Source organism: Staurois parvus, unplaced genomic scaffold (genome assembly GCF_062004578.1).
Source record: "Staurois parvus isolate SC_StPar_1 unplaced genomic scaffold, SC_StPar_1.0 ptg000727l, whole genome shotgun sequence".
NCBI classification, from domain to species: Eukaryota; Metazoa; Chordata; class Amphibia; order Anura; family Ranidae; genus Staurois; species Staurois parvus.
The window spans coordinates 2,688,602-2,709,195 of record NW_028318523.1 but is presented as its reverse complement, the minus strand read 5'-3'; the positions used below and the strand labels follow the sequence as shown (position 1 = coordinate 2,709,195).

Below are 20,594 nucleotides of genomic sequence, written 5' to 3'. Positions count from 1 at the left end.
CATAGCAACCAAAGGCTCTGTGGGGCCCGGGGGCTGAGCTTGCAAAGAGGATGGAGTGTCCAGTATGGACACTCCAACCTCAGTGACTCCCCCAACCATGCAAAAGATGTTCCTATTTCTGACATGTACATGAAGTTGTTGTAGGCACAAACATTTGTCGTGTGGAGACACTACACAAATCTTAATAGTGTCCATAACACTCTGTATGAATTCCTTGGAAAATGTGTTCAGACATCAGCCCATGGAAAAGCTGTACTCCCACCAAAAAGCAAAGGAAGTAAAATGATAATTGGTTGCATTGGATGGGTTCAGTAGCTCCTTATTATAACATAATATCCTACATTTCCAGTAGACTAGGCTTCTTCTTTAATAGTTTTAGCTTGATCTCTCGCAACACTTCACTTTTAATGTCAGCAAAGCACTTAAACTGAGGGATTTATTGTCAGACAGAAAAAAGTCTTTGCAGAGCTTTGTTCAGAGGAATGTTCTCACTTTGCCAGAACTGGCTGAGCGTGGCAGTGGGGAATCCTACAAAATGACCCTTCCAGTTCCATGGTGGATTTGTCTGCACGGAAAGGTTGCACACAGATGACAATTTTGTTAAGCAGACAGAGCAATGAACTGATGATTCGCACTGGCCGAGTCTCATTAAAATGATAGTCTGACCTTGAGATGTACTCTGCAGCCATCGGTTTTCCTGCCCGGCTGATTAATATTGATCAGCATAGTCAAAGACCTGCAGTGATGTGCAGAGAATGGCCTCAGGCGACCTGCTGTTCTACACCCCATTAGACAGGACAGGATCTGCACTCCATGTATCCTCCTGCTCCTGTTTCTAGGTAGACTGTAAATGGTGAATGCACATTTTTCAGCCATTAAAGTGGACCTAGTGATCATGTTAGGTGCATTGTCGCAGCGCTGTGGCTTAGTGGTTAACACTCCTGCCTTGCCAAGATATCAAGCTAGATACATTATCATCGCCTAGTTAGGGAATCAATACGCAAAAACTAAAGAAAAACTATTTAAAAAAAAAAATCTCAGAGGACTCTCCCCCGGCCCAAAATGGTGGAAAAAATGGAACTTTAAAAGTTCCACAAAGAGAATACAGACATACAGTTGTGTTCAAAATAATAGCAGTGTGTTGAAAAAAGTGAATAAAGCTCAAAATCCTTCTAATAGCTTTTATTTCCATCCACACAAATGCATTGGGAACACTAAACATTCTATTCCAAATCAAAACATGAAGAAAAATAGATCAAATTTGTGTTGTTCCTCTAAAAAAAAAGTTGAAGAAAAGTGAATATTAGACTGTTCAAAAAAAATAGCAGTGTTTGTATTCTTCTTTCTTTCACTATATAAACTGAAAAATGTTTGAAGATTTTGCTTTCCTTTGAATCACTTAATGAATATTTGGTTGTAGTCGCACTGTTTCTGAGAACTGCTGTACATCTGTGTTGCATGGAGTCACCCAACTTCTGGCCCCTGTGATCAGGTATTCCAGCCCAGGATGATTGGACTACATTCCACAGTTCTTTTCTATTTCTTGGTTTTGCCTCAGAAACTGCATTTTTGATGTCACCCCACAAGTTTTCTATTGGATTAAGATCCGGGGATTGGACTGGCCACTCCATAACGTCAATCTTGTTGGTCTGGAACCAAGATGTTGCACGTTTACTGGTGTGTTTGGGGTCGTTGTCTTGTTGGAACACCCATTTCAAGGGCATTTCCTCTTCAGCATAAGGCGGCATGACCTCTTAAAGTATTCTGATGTATTCAAACTGATCCATGATCCCTGGTATACGATAAATAGGCCCAACACCGTAGTATGAGAAACATCCCCATATCATGATGCTTGCACCACCATGCTTCACTGTCTTCACAGTGTACTGTGGCTTGAATTCAGTGTTTGGGGGTCGTCTCACAAACGGTCTCCGGCCACTAGGCCCAAAAAGAACAATCTTACTTTCATCAGTCCACAAAATGTTGCGCCATATCTCTTTAGGCCAGTCAATGTGCTCTTTGGCAAATTGTAACCTCTTCAGCACATGTCTTTTTTTCAACAGTGGGACTTTGCGGGGGCTTCTTGCAGATAGCTTGGCTTCACATAGGCGTCTTCTAATTGTAACAGTACTCACAGGGAACTTTACACCTTCTTTCATCTTCCTGGAGCTGATTGTTGGCTGAGTCCTTGCCATTTTGGCTATTCTTCTATCCATTCAAATGGTAGTTTTTCGCTTTCTTCCACGTCTTTCAGGTTTTGGTTGCCATTTTAAAGCATTTGCGATCATTTTAGCTGAGCAGCCTATCATTTTCTGCACTTCTTTATATGTTTTCCCCTCTCCAATCAACTTTTTAATCAAGGTACGCTGTTCTTCTGAACAATGTCTGGAACGACCCATTTTCCTTTAGAATTTCAGAGAGAAATGCACTGTAACCAGCATGTACAACATTTGCTGCCTTCCTTCCTTAAATAAGGGCAATAATTACCACCTGTTTTTCAAAGAATGAATGACCTCACTAATAGAACTCCACACTGCTATTATTTTGAACATGTCCCTTTCAATAAATGATTCAATTACACAGAATCAGCAGCATGCATGTCATGACTGTTGGGTCTGTTGGATTCCTATTACTCCACTACACCTGCTAGTAAATTATTTGCCATGTAGAAATATCATTTCTACCAAAAACAGTGATCAGGTTAGTGATGTCTGACTGCTATTATTTTGAACACAACTGTAGATAATATACCACGAATCTTTATTTTTACAGTGTAAACCATTATAAAATGGTGATCATATTTCATGTACATAAAACATCCCTTTATTATAGGTATTGGTGTTGCGGACTGACGCGCTTCGCCAGAATCTCTCCATCTCAGGTTCCATGCCTTTTGTACACGTTGACAACATGATTATTTGTCAGTGAATGAATTAAATGTTTATAATATTATTCTTTGTAATCCTCTGTCAACTAGAAGTGTTGTCAACGCGAAAGGCGAGGATCCTGAGGAAGCAAGGTTCTCATGAAATGCATTTCTTCACGATGCCAATACCTACATTATAGAGATGTCTTATGTACATGCTGCATATGGAATATGATCACCTTTTTATAATTTTTTAAGATGTATAAATACAGATCTGTGGTCTGTATTCTCTTTGTGGCACATTTAAAGTCCCATTTTTTTCCCTCCCTCATATTGCCATTTTGGGCTGGAGGAGAATCCTTTGTTCTACATTTAGGGATGGTGCTCAAAGAGTAAAGATATGTTCTGATAGAAGGGTTCCATCATACTTAATATTTTGGAATATTTAAAAATTTAATTGTTTTGGGGGGAGGAGTCAAAAGGGAAGAAGTCATGGTTAAACATCCACTTTAAGCACCATCTATGGTCTGTATGTACTCCCTGAATTGAGATACTGGCTCAGAATTGACAGGATTCTGTAAATTCCGCTTTCTATGCAGTTCCTGGCTGTATTCACAAATGTTTGACACAGATCCATCCCTGCTACATTTTATTGCCTTGCGACCTGCTTTAAATGTTGCAATCTAATCACCGGGGGTAGAGAGGAGACTGAGGAAATGCTTTTCCCCAACCTCTTGCCTTGATGACAACTGTAACCTTTTGGTATTCCCATTACTTTCTGTTACAGAGGCAATAGTCTCAGGATAAATAGAGCGGGCAGATCTACCCAGTATTTTCATAATTGTTTGATGCAGATAAGCCCCTGCTGCATCCTCTCTGTGATTTGCTATAAATGTTGCAGTCTGATCACTGGGAGATAGGAGACTGAGGAAATGCTTCCTCATGCCTGCAGCAGACTAATGACACTTCAGGCAAAGCTATGTCTATTATTTGAACCTAGGGAGTACTTTAGTCCTGATTCACATTAGAATGCAGTGTGGGAAACCCGTAATCCCTGCTCGTTTCCTGCACCACATTAAAAACGCAGTGCCCTTGCGATCAGCAGTAGGTGTCAGTGTAATGTAAACGACACCCCAAATGTAGGTTGCAAACGCATTGTGTTTGCCTACATTGGATTGCATGACAAAAAATTACCATGCGATCCGCTTGCAGTACGTTTCCAAAAGTAGTGCATGCATTACTTTGGTGTGGTGCTATCTGAGCCCATGCAAATGAACGGGTTCAGGTTGCACCGCACTGAATAGCATGTGAATTGCACAGAAATGCGGTGCACATTCCTGTGCGATTCCTAGGCGATTCATAGTGTGAACCCAGGCCTAAGGTACAGCTGGTCCCTACTTTTGCTGTATATTGTAATATGAATGGAATTTCTATAAGCAAGTAGGCGTATAATATGACTAAATGGTCTACTTTAAATGCTCCAAATGGTAGTCGTGTTTTCTCAGCTTTCCCTTAATGTTGTGTTGCAGTGCCACATTCTCAGCCTTGTTCTCTTATACCTGTATACTCCTACTACAAGGTGCCCATAGGCCTATAGGTGCGGTCACAACATGGGTGCACACCTGGCCACCCTTAGGTGCTAATAAAGGGTGGTACAATTCTAAATGCCAATTAATGAAGCTTTGGCAGCTGCTCAAACCAGTTTATAACCAGCAAAGGTAAGGTACATATGGGTGGGTCCAAGCACAAGACATTACAATATTTCCCAGAACTGGATTAAGTTAGCCAGCACAGAAAGAAAACCTAATTTGAAATGGTTTTATTGAGCTACATAAAAAACTAGGTTTTTGTTGCCTTTAATTTAAAATATTTTAATTTTTTTTTCATTTTAGGTACTTATAGAGCACCCATCAATTCATGCAGCGCTTTACACAGATATTGTACATTTAAATCTGTCCCTAACCCTCAAGGAGCTTACAATCTAAGGTCCCAATAGTCACATTCATACATACACATCCTAGAGTCCGTTAACCTACCAGCATGTCTTTGGAGTGTGGGAGGAAACCCACACAGGCACAGGGAGAACATGCAAACTTCATGCAGTTAGTGCGTGGTTGGGATTCAAACCAACAACCCCAGTACTGTTAGGAGGGAGTGCTAACCACTTAGCCACCTTGTAAACGTCACAAACTTTAAACTATACGAGCACACAAACTGTATGTGTCTATATGTGTGTATCTGAGCACCACAAACTGAAAACATTATTTCATTAATTTTTAATATTCAAAGCAAACTCCCCCATCCATCCATGTCTTCATGCTTTATTTTGCTGCGAAAACACCTCCTAGCATTTCTAGCTGCAGCCATCTTGAGTAAGGGCATATTGTTCATTTAGCATTTACTTCTTCCTGGAATCCATCTACCCTTAACTTGGGCTTGCAGGCAGGAGAGTGTGCTTAGCTGAGAAAGCCCCTCTTCCCATGAAGATTCCCTGGAATGTATGACATAATTTTGGCCCACACCAGAAACCATGAAGCAACTGAAGAAATGTAATGTTTAAAAGAAGTCAATTTAATATACCTCACTATCTATTTACAAATGCAGCAACACGCACAAACGCTCTGCTGTTTAGCAGATGTGCAGTGGCACCATTAGTTCTTGATGGCACCCTCATGCATCTGCTAATGCACATTTTTTCATGCATACCAAAATGTATGGTGCAGTAGCACCATGCAGTTTGGCGCGGTGCAATTTTGCAAAAGGGTCAGAGACATTTGTGTTTTTCTCACGCATAGGGCAGCCCATTGAAATAAATGAGCTGCAATACATGAAATGTGCACATGCTTTGTCGCACCTGCGTGGTGTGAATGGAACCTTGCTGTATGAATGTTTGAGAAAAAAAAAAAAAAACTTTGTCCATAAGACCATGTGATTCTGTGATTTTATTCTTCTGATGCTTCAGGACTTTGATGCTGTTTTTTTTTGTATCTAATTTGAACTCGGGCCAATAACTTTTCTAGCCCTTGTTTTGCACATTGCTGTTTTATCCATATATTGACTTTCTTTTTGTTTTTGATTTGTTTTAGCGCCAAAAGAAAATGAAGAACGAGTCTTCAGGGAGCGAATGCGCCCCAGAAAACGGCAGGGTGCAGTGCGGCGAAGGGTCCATCAAGTTAACGGGCACAAATTTATGGCAACATACCTTAGGCAACCAACGTACTGCTCACACTGCAGAGATTTTATATGGTAAGTCACAAGGGCATGGTGCGTGATGGGATTTTATGCACTGATGAGTGCTTTGTGTCAGCTTTACTAAGGGATGGTATTATGTTTCAGTAACACAATAGTATGATGTAGCCAAATGCTGACTTTGGTGGTCACTGGAAGCAGTAGAAGAAGTGCAGTTGACATTAGTGGCCGTTAATCCAGCCCTTTGTATCCAGGTTTGGCAATGAACAATGACCAGCTACCAGTCAGTAGTCAGTTTTTACTGAAATAATAGGGCCATATACTTACAAGTAGAGCCTGATTGGCTGTGCCTTTTTTAAAGAAGTATCATCAGGTTAAAGAATCAGTTATTTCCCCCAGGGGAACCAAGGGAGCGAAGCACTTGGTCCTGTTCTGATTCATGGTGTTGATGAGCTAGCATGTTGGACAGCACACTCCCCCTCTATCAATGTCCGACCACACTCACAATGTCCGACCACTGCTCACAAGGAGGCCAATATTTAATTGACGCAATTCATCCCTGGCAGGAGGTTCATGCTGGAGAAGGGTTGCTTCCCCGAGGTACATCCAGGCAACTGAGGATGCTGAGGAGGAAGGTTGTCAAGGTCAGGGTCAGGCTCGGAGACCAGTGGCTATAGCAGTAGAGAGGCTTCCACTGACCAGCAGAATAAGTATGCAAGCAGGCCACTTTGGTGGATGATATGGGCTCACCTGAGGTGTAGAGTCTAAGCACTAACCGATGCTCACCAGAGTCCTGATGGGGGAGATGGGTTTTGATGTGTATTAGTACCAGGTCACAGTCCTCAGGTTCTCCCCACCAGGAGGTAAACAAGCCAGGGCCCAGTAGCAGATATAGCAGGTAAGGATCAAGCAGAAGTGTTGTCAGCAAACAAGCCGAAGGTCAGTAACGTGGTCGCAGATTGGTATTAAGCGGAAATGTAGTTGAGGAACAAGAAAAGGTCAGTAACCAGTGGTAGCAGAGATACTGACAGCAGCAGGAGTGACGAGAGCAAGAAATTTGCTGGAGAGAACACAATAATCTGGCAAACAGGAATTGTAGAGACATAGCTTAAATCAGCAAGTTCATGGGAGGAGCAAAGGATTCAAAGGCAGGACCATTCAAGATATTGTCCATGGAGCTGCCTAGCATTCCAGTTGGCTCAGCAAGAAGAGACATTGCCAGGTGCAGAAGTGGTTGCAGGTTCAGACCCTGGTCATGACAAAGGTCTACAAACTATTTAAACATAGTTAGCACCGTGTAAGGTGCAGTGGTCCTTTTTAAAAAGAGTGGCGGTGGTGGCTTCTGCACTCTGCCCATAAATTGGGCTTCAGCCGAGGGTGGAGCTACAGCATAGCACAAACAGAAATACAAATGTAATGTTAATACACAAGGGGCCACAATTTACAATGGTATCAAGTGTTATCTTCACTTGGTGCCCTGTGGGAAGGTGGGGGGGGGGGGATTCTGTGCAGGAGAGAACACCATGATCAGTGTGCTATTTTTGCTGCTGATCTCTTAGGAATGGAGGAGCCTGACTATTGTGTAGGTCAGATAGTTCTTTTTTTGACAAAGCAGATGTATTCTGAAGTCTGCTTGGATAGGAATAAAGGCCACTACATATGTCTTCTGCTGTACATTTATCCTGCTGATGTCTAAATCCTGGCAGCATACATAACAGGAAGAGAGCGTTCACTTCAGGCGGCTTCCTGGAATCTGTATTAGTCAACTAAGACCAGTGCAGGAGAGAGAATTAAGTGGAAAAATGGAATGGAAAAAAGATTTTCTGCTTTAGAGCTCCACCATGTAAGAGCTAGCTATTTATTACTAGTACTTGTATATAATTACCAATTTAAACATCACATCAGTCCCTCAGTTTGTTCAATTAAGTTTTGACAATAAAACCTGGAAGCCGATTGGTTTCTCTGTAGAGCTGCACCAGATTTTGCACTCTCCAGTTTTAGTTAATAATCTCCAATGTGTACTTTATTCGGCTTCACTAAAGCTGGCCATAGATGTCTTGTTTTTTTTCTTTTTTCGATTAGCCAGCAGACTGATCAAAAAAAATAAATGGATTCCTCCATCCACACAAATGAGGTGGATGGAGGAATCCATTGTATCCTGATGGGGAGAGTCCTCTGCTGTCAGAATACACTGAGCAATGACTGCGGCCTGCAACCGTTGATTGAGAAAAGTTTTCCAACAGTCCTTTTCAGAAGAAGTTGATTGTTAATTAACTTCTGCCGCACAGAATTGGCCTTAGATTAGTTGTCTCTAAACTGCGGCCCTAGGGCTGGATGTGGCCATTTGCTTGCCTTTATCTGGCTCTTGAGGCATCGTTCTGCCATTGACACCAACAATGGGGCACTGTTCCTTCCATTGACACCAACAATGGGACACTATTCTTTCCACTAGCACCAACTATTTATTCCCTAATGCCAAAGATTGGGCATGGTTTACTCCCACAGGGCACAGCCAGAAGGACAATAAACTGGCCCTTTTGGAAAGTTTGGAGACCCCTGCCACGGATGGATCAAAATTCCACCAGTCCATGCGGAACCAGCCAAACTTCCATCCATATTTGGACAGCTTAAAACACAAACACATACACATGCAAACCTATACCAGCACTCACCACAAATATCGGTCTGGGAAGTTCCATTACTATAAGGACCCTTTCACATTGGCAGACTCCACCAAGCAGATACACCTGCTCAGAGGGTAATCTATGTTCTGATCCCCACTCAGCAGGCAGATGACAGATCCATGACCGCTCCGATTATGCAGGGTGGCATGGACACATTTGTATCAATTTATATCATTCTGAGCACTGTATTCACCTTGGTTGTCTATCATGATGGATTGATGCTCATTCATTATTTATAAGCAGCGCCGCATCATTAAGTGTTCTTGCATGGCAGACCACTTACTGTTATCTCACATATATATTCTTATTATTATAGCCAAATTTACTACCCTAACTCCTCCCACAGTTTTTACACTACATAGACAGTAATATACCGAAACGTGCGGATTGTTCCCGATTGGTGTGCTATTACTTTGTGGAACGTTTCGCCAAATGGTTCATGAAATATCGGCGTTTTTTGTGGTGAAATTGGTCCCATAGGAATGAATGGCAGAATGTTCAAAACTAGAGTGGGAGCTGACAAAAGCTAGAGTAGGAGCTGAAAATTCAGGACATGATTTCTAAACTGCCATCACTCCCTCATTTTCAAGCCCACCTACACAAATCTTATATGAAAACGTTCAGCTATCCCTGCTGCCACTAAAAATGTCCACGGCTAAGCCATAGTCCTGATAGTTTTCACAATATGACCATTTGTTTGCAACTCACGCCGCTCATTGACATTCATTGAAACTCCACTCTAGCCACCTCAAGTTTGAAGGGCAATTTCTAAACTGCGACTGTGCCTTCATTTTTAATATTTCAGAGACATACTATGCATCAAAATGTAGGTCTGGGTCTTGTGATTCTCACATTACAAAGCTCTTCAGTGTAGGAGTTATAATTTTTAAACTACAACCATTTGAAGATGGCAACCGCCAGTGAGTGAGCAAATTGGAGCAGTTTGTTTTTAACTGCTCTTCTCTGCCCTTGCTGTAGGGTGAGTTGCCATAGGAACCCAGGTGTGTGAGCAGGCAGCAGGGTGACAAAAGCTAGAGTGTGAGCTGAAAAATAAAAGTTGAAATGCATTTCTCAGTCTATCAAGCTTGCCATGTGCACTTTTTAAATTTGATCAATCAATTGGTTAGTGTAATGTTTACTATCTTTACTCCAAACACTCCACACAGTTACTCTGCCCACTCCATAAAGTTACTCTGCCCAGTCCAACCTTTTCACAGTTATCCAGCCACTCCAACCACACGACAGTTACTCCAGCCACTCCAACCACACGACAGTTACTCCAGCCACTCTAACCACACAACAGTTACTCCAGCCACTCCAACCACACAACAGTTACTCCAGCCACTCCAACCACACGACAGTTACTGCAGCCACTCCAACCACACAACAGTTACTCCAGCCACTCCAACCACACAACAGTTACTCCAGCCACTCCAACCACACGACATTTACTCCGCCCACTCCAACCACACAACAGTTACTCCAGCCACTCCAACCACACAACAGTTACTCCGCCCACTCCAACCACACAACAGTTACTCCAGCCACTCCAACCACACAACAGTTACTCCGCCCACTCCAACCACACAACAGTTACTCCAGCCACTCCAACCACACAACAGTTACTCCAGCCACTCCAACCACACAACAGTTACTCCGCCCACTCCAACCACACAACAGTTACTCCGCCCACTCCAACCACACAACAGTTACTCCGCCCACTCCAACCACACAACAGTTACTCCAGCCACTCCAACCACACAACAGTTACTCCAGCCTTTCCAACCACACAACGGTTACTCCAGCCACTCCAACCACACAACGGTTACTCCAGCCACTCCACCCAGTTACTCCGCCCACTCCAGTTGTAGACTACTGGTGGAGGCAAGAACACTTCCAACAATTTCTTTAGAAATTGTAGCTTTTCTAGTATTATTTATGTCCTATTGTGGGAACACAATTGATGTTAGCAGCAGCATTCACTGAAAGTGGTTATTGTATTTATTATTTTGCATATCACCTAGTAGGCGCAGAAGTTCACCTCACTCATTGATTGTCTTTTTCATTTACAGGGGTGTAATAGGGAAACAGGGATATCAATGTCAAGGTAAGAAAAGGTTTCTGAAAATGACTATTTACAAAATGCCATGCCAAGTCCTGTGGTTCTTTATATGGCCTTTAGGGCTCGTTCATGCAATGTGCCTTTGAGCTGTGTTGCTCTCCATAGAGATGATGAAAACGTCCTATGCGTCCTGTTCACATCATAATCTTCATTTTGTCTGCACTTTTAAAGAGCACAATGCATGTCACTGTGATGCATAGACACTTAAAAAAAGTAAAAAAACCAAAACCTAATATAATAATGCATGACACTGCCCCTATACAACGCATACCAGTGCACATGTGTTAGAGCATGCATGCTGGTGTCCAGAGATTGTCTGGCTGTGTAGGGGGTGGACATGACTGGAAGGACAGGTCAGTTGGACATGCTGAAACTTCTGTTCTGTAGAGATAGGTCACTCCCCAGTGGGGCAGGGTGGGATTTGTAGTTCTACAGTTCAAAGAGTGGGTCCCAGGGTCGGTGCTAGACTATTTTGCACCCTAGGCAAGACCAGCACTTACCACAAAAAAAAATTCAAAATAAAACTCCACAAAGAGCTAGTCCTTGCCAACTTTACCTCCATATGCAGACTGACTGGGGAGCTGGGAGGAAGTGATGTTGCATGCAGCACAGCTTGTGTGGCATCTTAATGGCTGGATACCTCTTCTTCACAGATTGGCTGAAGTTTGCAGGAGATGGCTTTGTCTCCAGCCAACATCATCCAATCCTGTCTGAGGAGAGGACAGTGACACCAGGGCCTAGAAGTGATGTTTTACATGTTGCTTCCGGGTCATTAACAGGAAGGGGAGATCAGTGAACAGGTGTTCTCTGATCTCCCTCCCTTCTATCTGTGGCGCCCATCATACAGGTCCCAGATCTGCTGATGGAAGTGCAGAGCCTGGGAAGCATGGCAGGTTACATAGTTAGTCTGGCTGAAAAAAGACAAAAGTCCATCCAGTTCAACCATTTAAAAAAAAAAAAAGTTATAATCCTATACCCACAGTTGATACAGAGGAAGGCAAAAAAACCCAGCAAAGCATGATCCAATTTGCTCCCACCGGGGAACAAAATCCTTCCTGATCCCCCGAGAGACAATTGGATATTCCCTGGATCAACTTTACCTATAAACGTTAGTATCTAGTTAATTCTGTGTATCTAGGAAAGAATCCAGGACTTTTTTTTAAAGCAATCCACTGATCTGGCCAAAACCAACTCTCAAGGGAGTCTATTCCACATTCTCACAGCTCTTACTGTGAAGAAACCTTTCCATGTTTGGAGATTAAATTTCTTTTCCTCCAGACGTAAAGAGTGCCCCCTTGTCCTCTGTGATGACCTCAGGGTGAATAGCTCCACACCGAGTTCACTATATGAACCACTGATGTATTTATACATGTTATTATCATTATTATTATACAGGATTTATATAGCGCTAACAGTTTGCTCAGCACTTTACAAAATGAAGGCAGACATAACAGTTACAATACAATTTGGTACAAGAGGAAACAGAGGGCCCGACTCGTCAGAGCTTACAATCTAGGTTGTCCTCGCCTGCTCTTCTCCACTTTCAACTCCCTACTCTCTCCCTCCTCCACCCCCACCCAGTACCTCACTCACCACCCACGAGATTGCCAATCACGTCCAAAATAAGATTGACGCAATCCGTAAGGACATCGCCAATGCTCAACCTACCTCCCCACCTAGCCTCCCTCCCACTATAACCCCATAAACTCTCCTCTCCTCTGACCTCGCAACCGCCCTACCCCGCACCACACCTAACGCCTGCACACTATAACCTCCCCAACACTCCGCTCCTTCAGCCTTGCTACCACTGAGGAGGTTACTAAGGTCTTCTCAGAAGCCCACCTCACCACTTGTCCCCTGAACCCTATCCCCACACAACTCCTCCGGTCACCCTCCTCCTCCACCCTACGCTCCCTTACCCACATCTTCAATCTCTCCCTCTCTACTGGCACATTCCCCTCCCCCCTAAAGCACGCGCACATCACCCCCATACTCAAAAAACCCTCCCTGGACCCCACCGACCTGAACAACCTTAGACCCATCTCCCTGCTGCCATTTACTTCCAAGCTCCTTGAGCACTTAGTCTACAATCGCCTAAGCGCCCACCTCACTGACAACAACCTCCTCGATCCACTACAGTCTGGCTTCCGTCCCCTACACTCCACCAAAACTGCCCTACTCAAAATCACTAATGACCTGCTTACCGCCAAAGCTAATGGCCACTACTCAGTCCTCTTACTCCTCGACCTTTCCGTGGCCTTCGACACAGTTGACCACCCCCTCCTCCTTAATAAACTACACTCCCTTGGCATCAGAGACTCCGCTCTCTCCTGGCTCTCCTCCTATCTATCCCAACGCTCCTTCAGCGTTACCTAGAACGCTACCACCTCCCCCTCTCTCCCCCTCTCTGTTGGGGTCCCCCAAGGCTCTGTCCTCGGGCCCCTTCTCTTCTCCATCTACACCTCTTCCCTCTGCAAACTGATACACTCCCACGGCTTCAACTATCACCTCTATGCCAATGACACACAAATTTACCTCTCCACCCCTCAACTCACCCCTTCTGTCTCCGCCCGTATCACCCACCTACCGAACGACATATCAGAATGGATGTCGCTCCATTTCCTCAAATTGAACCTTTCCAAAACCGAGCTCCTGATTCCCCCCCCAGCCTGCGCACCCCCCACCCTCTCCATCACGACCAACAACGCCACCATCAGTCCCACCCCACAAGCCAAAGTCCTAGGTGTCACTCTAGTCTCAAACCTGTCCTTCCAACCCCATGTCCAATCATTGGCAAACTCATGCAGGCTCCACCTCCACAACATCTCCAAAATACGTTCGTTCCTAACCCCAGACACTACTAAACTATTTGTTCACTCCCTCATTATCTCACGTCTGGACTACTGCAACTCCCTTCTCACCGGCCTACCTCATCGCAGACCATCCCCACTTCAATCTATCCTGAACTCAGCGGCCAGACTCATCCACCTTACCAACTCCGCATCTGCCACCCCCCCGTCATTCCCTCCACTGGCTCCCGATTGCCCAACGCATAAAATTCAAACTACTAACACAGACATACAAAGCCATTCATAATGCTGCCCCAAACTACCTCACCGACCTGATACCCAAATACCACCCTACCCGCAATCTTCGCTCCTCACAAGACCTCCTACTTTCTAGCTCCCTGGTCTCCATCTCCCACGCCCGACTGCAGGACTTCTCCAGGACTTCCCCTATCCTCTGGAACTCACTACCCCAATCCATCAGACTGTCACCTACCCTCCTCACTTTTAGGCGCACCCTGAAAACCCATCTCTTCAGGGAAGCCTACCCCGCCCTCACCTAACAGCCGATCTCCTCCACTCCTCCCACCACTCCATCCCCCACAGCCACTTCCTCCTGTACCACTATCCCCTTCCTCCTAGATTGTACGCTCGAAAGAGCAGGGCCCTTGAATCCCTTGTGTATTGTTTTGTTATTGTACTGTCTCATGTACTGTCCCCCACTATAATGTACAGTGCTGAGCAAACCTTTTAGCGCTATATAAAAACTGTATAATAATAATAATAAACTGAATGGGTTGTTTTAGAAGGTAAGGGCTCACATATAATTTACACTCTGGTACACTTCTGTGCTCAGTGGCCTCTGGAGGCTGCATGAGGAACTGCACATCCAGCAGAAGGCAGAGACTGTCACATGGCCCCCTAGTGGAGGCGGGAAACAAAAACAGTCCTAGCGCTTTATTAAAATACTTAGTGCTAACTGTAATAAATGTAAATTGTATTTTACTAACTGTCTTCTCTCCGCTCAGAGGCTTTATCTAATATAAAACACATTAAATCCAATTCACTAAGCTATAACCATCATTATTCCTTATAATAATCGTTATTTTCCACAATGGCAGCCAACAAAAATCTGCAAATATCCACATGGTTGAAAATGACAGGCATTTTGGCAATAAAACATTAATTACAACTTCGTTATAGAAAAAATCATACTTGCTAGCACATGAGAAAGGTAAGTGTAGTTTTCTGAGATTCCCTGTCTGGGAAAGCTGGCCGGGGATGTGAAGAGTGTGGAAAATGTCCGTGTCTGCCAGATTTTATTTCTCATGCTTCACGTTGTGCATCTTCTCTCCTCCCCGTCTGCCCCGTGTTAAGCCATTACTTTTTGTGTCTTTGTGCATTTACAGTTTGTATAAAACAAATATCTTCCAGCCTGTATTGGAGCTTAATGCTGACCCCTGAGGAAAAATTAAAACTCCTAATGCATTGGGGCTCCCCCTGCACTGCAAGGGTTAAATGCTTGTGTTTGAATATAGGGTAGCTTTATATACCATTTTTACTTACCTTACCCTTCACTCCCTCATCAGCCAGGGAGTGTGTGGGCCTTCAGCGCCCTCACTTACAATGCAGGACTGCTGTTCTTGCGTTGTACGTGATGACGTCAGAGTGCGACTGGTGGATGGAGCACCAAAGAGAGTTGACTTCTGAAGGTCAGTCGCATGGAGAGGAGGAAGCCTATGAGATGAGGAATTCCCCAAAGGGGAATATTGTTTTGAATTACCATGACACACCAAATGCTTGGCTTACGGTTGCAGCATGGTACCATTGACCTCAATAGACAAGTATGACCATTGGTGCTGCAAAGAAATGCAGTTGTGGCATGTGTAGAGACCCCTTTGTTGGTCATGTCCTCTTGTAGGTGGCCAGTTGAGGAGGGTGGTAAAAATGCCGATCATTCCCCCCCCCCCTCCCTTTTCTGCCATAATACATTTTTATTGGAGATTATGCATAAACAAAACAAGCAAAAAGAAAATGCAAACACAATCTTCAGTACAAACGATGGACATGGACAAGCTTAAGTAATTGCATCTGTAACACAGGTTTTCCACCCAAACTAGACCACGAGGGGTCTAGAGAAGTGTTACACAGTACATAAAAAACATAACAAAATTAAGAAATAAAAAAAAAACACAGACCCCAAATAGGGGCACCTACTTAGAGTAACCCACCATTAACCCACGTACAGTACTGTATGTAATGTCTGCAGAAGGAAAGCGCTTCCACACCCCGTCAACCCCAGCCTGGGGTAAGAAAAAAAAAGTAAGAGTGGATGGGAAGGGGTAAAAGAGAAAAGAGAGAACAAAAAATGACGAAAGAAAACCAGTCCTCTGCATAAGGGTAAGGGGTGCCTCAAGATGAGGGAACCAAGCTACAGGAAATCCCCCATGCCCTTAACCGCTATGTCCCAAGGAGGGACAGGGCAGAGAAATTATAAGAAGCTGGTGGTGAGAACTACGACCAGCACGGCAATGGTCGCCACACCAATGGTTCCGCTCCCTCCAACAAAGCTTTTATATTCTTAAGTGGTTTTGAAATGCAGTCAGCATGCCCAGATGTTGGCGAATGCATCAATTTTATCATGGGCAACATATATCAGCTCCTTAACTATCTTCAATCTGTTCAGATGGGCAAACTACTCCCATAGGGTAGGTGGGGAGGGGTCCCCCCCCTTTTTTTTTTATTGCTCCCTTGCATCTCGTGAAAGTGGTGGCCTTAGAGTGTAATAATAGATACCGAAATTCCATTACAGAATGCAGTAGAAGTGATACTGTTTAGCATCCATGCATACCAAATAAGAACAGAGATCCTGAGCCTTACACCCTACATGAAGAACAAGGGAATGCTAACGAGCAACCTCTACACATGTAGAATAGGAGCAGATACTTAGAATTTTAAATATATGAAGCAGGTTTGTGTTTGGTTTACAAAGTGCCAAAATAGAGAACTGTATCCAATAACAAAGAACTACTACTATGCAATGGCCACATACAGACCTTTTGGAAATGGTGACCAAATCCACAAAATACAAACTTGCTCCATTTTGCAAGTAGGGAGCTATCAGGACTGCATTGCAATGTACAGGCCATCTGACAACCATACAGGGATGACGGCTTGGAATAGAAGGACTCAAGGGAGATTTGCACGTTGTGTAGGGTGTGAGGGGTAAAAAACATTGTTTGATTTTAGGGTGAGTTGAGCTGTATAACTGGGTTGGGGTGGCCTTTTAAAACCACCCTCTTACTTTAATGGGCAAGGTGTTGGGATATTTTTTAAAGGGTTCAACATAACGGTTAGAGCAGCTTGGCCGCCTACCTACAAATGAACATGGCGGCCACTCAGATCTGTACAAATTTTTCTGACCGCAATACTTCACAGTGCTGTGATTTTAGCTTGGCATGTTACATTTGGCAAGTGATGCTGCTTGTCAGGCGTGTCCATTGATGTTAATGGGACTGTGCCACAGCCATGTGCCAAACCCTTGCCATGGTATTTCAATGTAAAATAGTAAAAAATAGTAAAGAATAATAATAATTTTGGAGGCGGCAGTATTGTCTCCAGAAAACTGTTGCACAACCACCTCTGAAAAGCAGTTCACCGCTACCGGTGTTTCTAAACCTTTCTGTCTTCTATTTCCAGTTTGCACTTGCGTAGTTCACAAGAGATGCCATGAACTTATCATAACAAAGTGTGCTGGCCTGAAGAAGCAGGAAACTCACGATGAGGTAAATATTTTATTACAGCTACTTATAGGGCACCATCGGTTTATGAAGAGCTTTACTATATATTGTGCATTTACATTAGTACTTGCCCTCAAAGAGCATACAATCTAAGGTCTCTAACAGGGGTGGACTGACAACTCATGGGGCCCCTGGGCAATAGGGGATCATGGGGCCCCTGTGTCCTTGCCCAAACTCACAAAAGCCTATGAAAAAGGTACCAGGGCCATCTCATGGGGCCCCCTACTGACCCCGGGCCCTCAGGCAGTGCCCTAGTTTCCAAATGGTCAGTCCGCCCCTGGTCTCTAATTCACATTCATACACACACATACTAGGGCCAATTTAGACCGGAGCAAATTAACTTACTAGCATGTCTTTACAGTGTGGGAGGAAACCTGAGTACCCAAAGAAACCCACACAGGCACAGGGAGAACATGCAAACTCCGTGCAGGTGGTGCCGTGGTTGGGATTCAACCTGACAACCCTAGTGCTGCCATATGGAAGTGCTAACCACTTAGCCAATGTTCAGACTATTAAATGTTTGATCTTTGTTGAAAAACAGCCTTTTGTGACTCTTCCTCTGCCTGTATTCCTCCCACATCCTTCTGTATTGATCTACTTCCATTAACCCGGACCGGCTGCCAGTGTTACTTCTGATAAGTACTATGGATGCAGTAGGGCAGGGGTGCTCAACCAGTGGCCCATGGAGTTGTCTGATGTGGCCTGCACCTTCCGTCTCTGGGGTGGCTGGCTGGCAAACTTCCGGAAGAAGTCAAACTTCAACCATAACCCTACTGCAGGGGTGCTCAACCTTTTAAAGGGCAAAGGCCACTTAAGTGATTGGTAACCAGTTGCGGGCCACAATGAAATGAAAAGGGTCAGAGTTTCAAATTTTTTAATTTTGAAAAGCATAATGAAGATTTTAAACAACAATCGGCTGCATTTTGCCTTTACGCCGGCCTTTACGTGCACATGAACATTAAATGGCATCCCAGTCTTAGTCCGTAGGGTTCAATATTGAGTTGGCCCCGCCCTTTGCAGCTATAACAGCTTCAACTCTTCTGGGAAGGCTGTCCACAAGGTTTAGAAGGGTGTCTATGGGAAGGTTTGATCATTCTTCCAGAAGCACATTTGTCAGGTCAGGCACTGATGTCGGACGAGAAGGCCTGGCTCACAGTCTCCACTCTAATTCATCCCAAAGGTATTCTATGGGGTTGAGGTCAGGACTCTGTGCAGGGCAGTCAATGTCGTCCACCCCAAACTCGCTCACCCATGTCTTTATTGGCCTTGCTTTGTGCACTGGTGTGCAGTCATGTTGGAACAGGAAGGGGCCATCCCCAAACTGTTCCCACAAATTTGGGAGCATGAAATTGTCCAAAATGTCTTGGTATGCTGACGCCTTAAGAGTTCCCTTCACTGGAACTAGGGGGCCAAGCCCAATCCCTGAAAAACAACCCCACACCATAATCCCCCTCCACCAAACTTTACACTTGGCACAATGCAGTCAGGCAAGTACCATTTTCCTAGCAACTGCCAAACCCAGACTCATACTTCGGATTGCTAGACAGAGAAGCGTGATTCGTCACTCCAGAGAACACGTCCCCACTGTTATAGATTCCAGGGTGGAGTGCTTTACACCACGGCATCCGACACTTTACTTTGCATTTGGTGATGTAAGGCTTGGATGCAGCTGCTCAGCCATGGAAACCCATTCCATGAAGCTCTCTACACACTGTTGTGCTAATCTGAAGGCCATGCGAAGTTTGGAGGTCCTTAGCTATTGACTCTGCAGACAGTTGGCGACTTGTGCGCTTAAGCATGTGCTGACCCTGCAATGTTATTTTACGTGGCCTACCACTTGGTGGCTGAGTTGCTGTTGTTTCCAGTTGCTTCCACTTTGTTATAATACCTCTAACAGTTGACTTTGGAATATTTAGTAGCCAGGAAATTTCATGGATGGACTTATTGCACAGATGACAACCTATCATGGTGCCACGCTTGAATTCACTGAGCTCCTGAGAGCGACCCATTCTTTCACCAATATTTGTAGAAGCAGTCTGCATGCCTAGGGGCTTGATTTTATACAACTGTGGCCATGGAGGTGATTGGAACACCTGAATCCAATGATTTGGAGGACTGGCCCAATACTCTTGGCAATATAGTGTATTTTGCAGGTGTGGTGCACTTTCAGAAAGCGCACCAAACCCTAAGGATATAATAGAAGTCTAGGGCTCAATGCAGCTAACCTGCAGGAAAGCCACCCGCAGATCAGTGTGAAAACAGCCTAATAACCCTTTTTTTTAAAAAAAGTACTCATATATGCCTATTGCAAAACTATGCTGTTCTATACATAACATGCCCATTGCTAAACTTTGATGTTTAATAAACTGACCTTTTATCTTTCAGTTTCTTCTGGCATCACTGGCTGTTAGAAAGGTGGAGTGATACCAAATGCACTTTGCCTGGGGATAGGAGCTGGTACTATAGAGGAAGCATCAGCTTTTGCTTCCACCAGGGCTGGCTCCATCTATTCTGATGCTCTGGGTTGGCAACCCTGAATTTGGGCTTGCCAACCTGCCATCCCAGAGCAGGAGGTTGCCGGCCACGTCAGAGAACTAGGATGAGTAACCTGCCCTACTACATCCATAGTACATATCAGAAGAATAATTTTCTAGATCAACGTCTGCCAGCCGGGCTACACTTTTCTAAAGAGAAGAGCGACTCAGTTGGGCAAAGGAACAGCCACTAATACTCACCTTCTCCATTCTCTCCACCACCCTGTTGCTCCTTCAAAAAATATCTTTGTATGGTAGAGCCAGAATGGGGGAGTAGAGGGAGGTTTGAGTTTTTACTTTTAATTCCATTTTTGTTTTTTCTCAGGAGTTCTTTTAAAAGAACCTGTGGGTTTGGGGTTGTTCCTTGTAAAGGACCTGTCATTTGCTCTGAATTGGTGCAGTGTTAGAGTCTCTTTAAAGGAAAACTGCATACTGTCATTGTGTATGTATTGTATTATTGCTTTGTGATAAATGCTGCATTGCCTGGGAAGTGTGGAAAGCTATGCAAAATATATAAAAACATGCTCCATTGTTAAAATTTAAATTTGCTTGCTTCTGCACTGTGGATATCAAAGGACCTTTTCATAAACTTCCTCTTTTCAGAGTGCCAAGA

General features: G+C 44.2%; 1 protein-coding gene across 1 annotated transcript in view; it reads left to right on the top strand.

Moving 5' to 3' along the window:
• PRKCE (protein kinase C epsilon) overlaps window positions 1-20,594 on the top strand; it is a 532,954-nt gene that overhangs the window by 289,958 nt on the left and 222,402 nt on the right. The window contains exons 3-5 of the mRNA XM_089653921.1: window positions 5,953-6,112; window positions 10,812-10,846; window positions 17,347-17,432. Coding sequence (XP_089510047.1) covers window positions 5,953-6,112; window positions 10,812-10,846; window positions 17,347-17,432 — 281 coding nt within the window. The remainder of the gene's footprint in view (window positions 1-5,952; window positions 6,113-10,811; window positions 10,847-17,346; window positions 17,433-20,594) is intronic.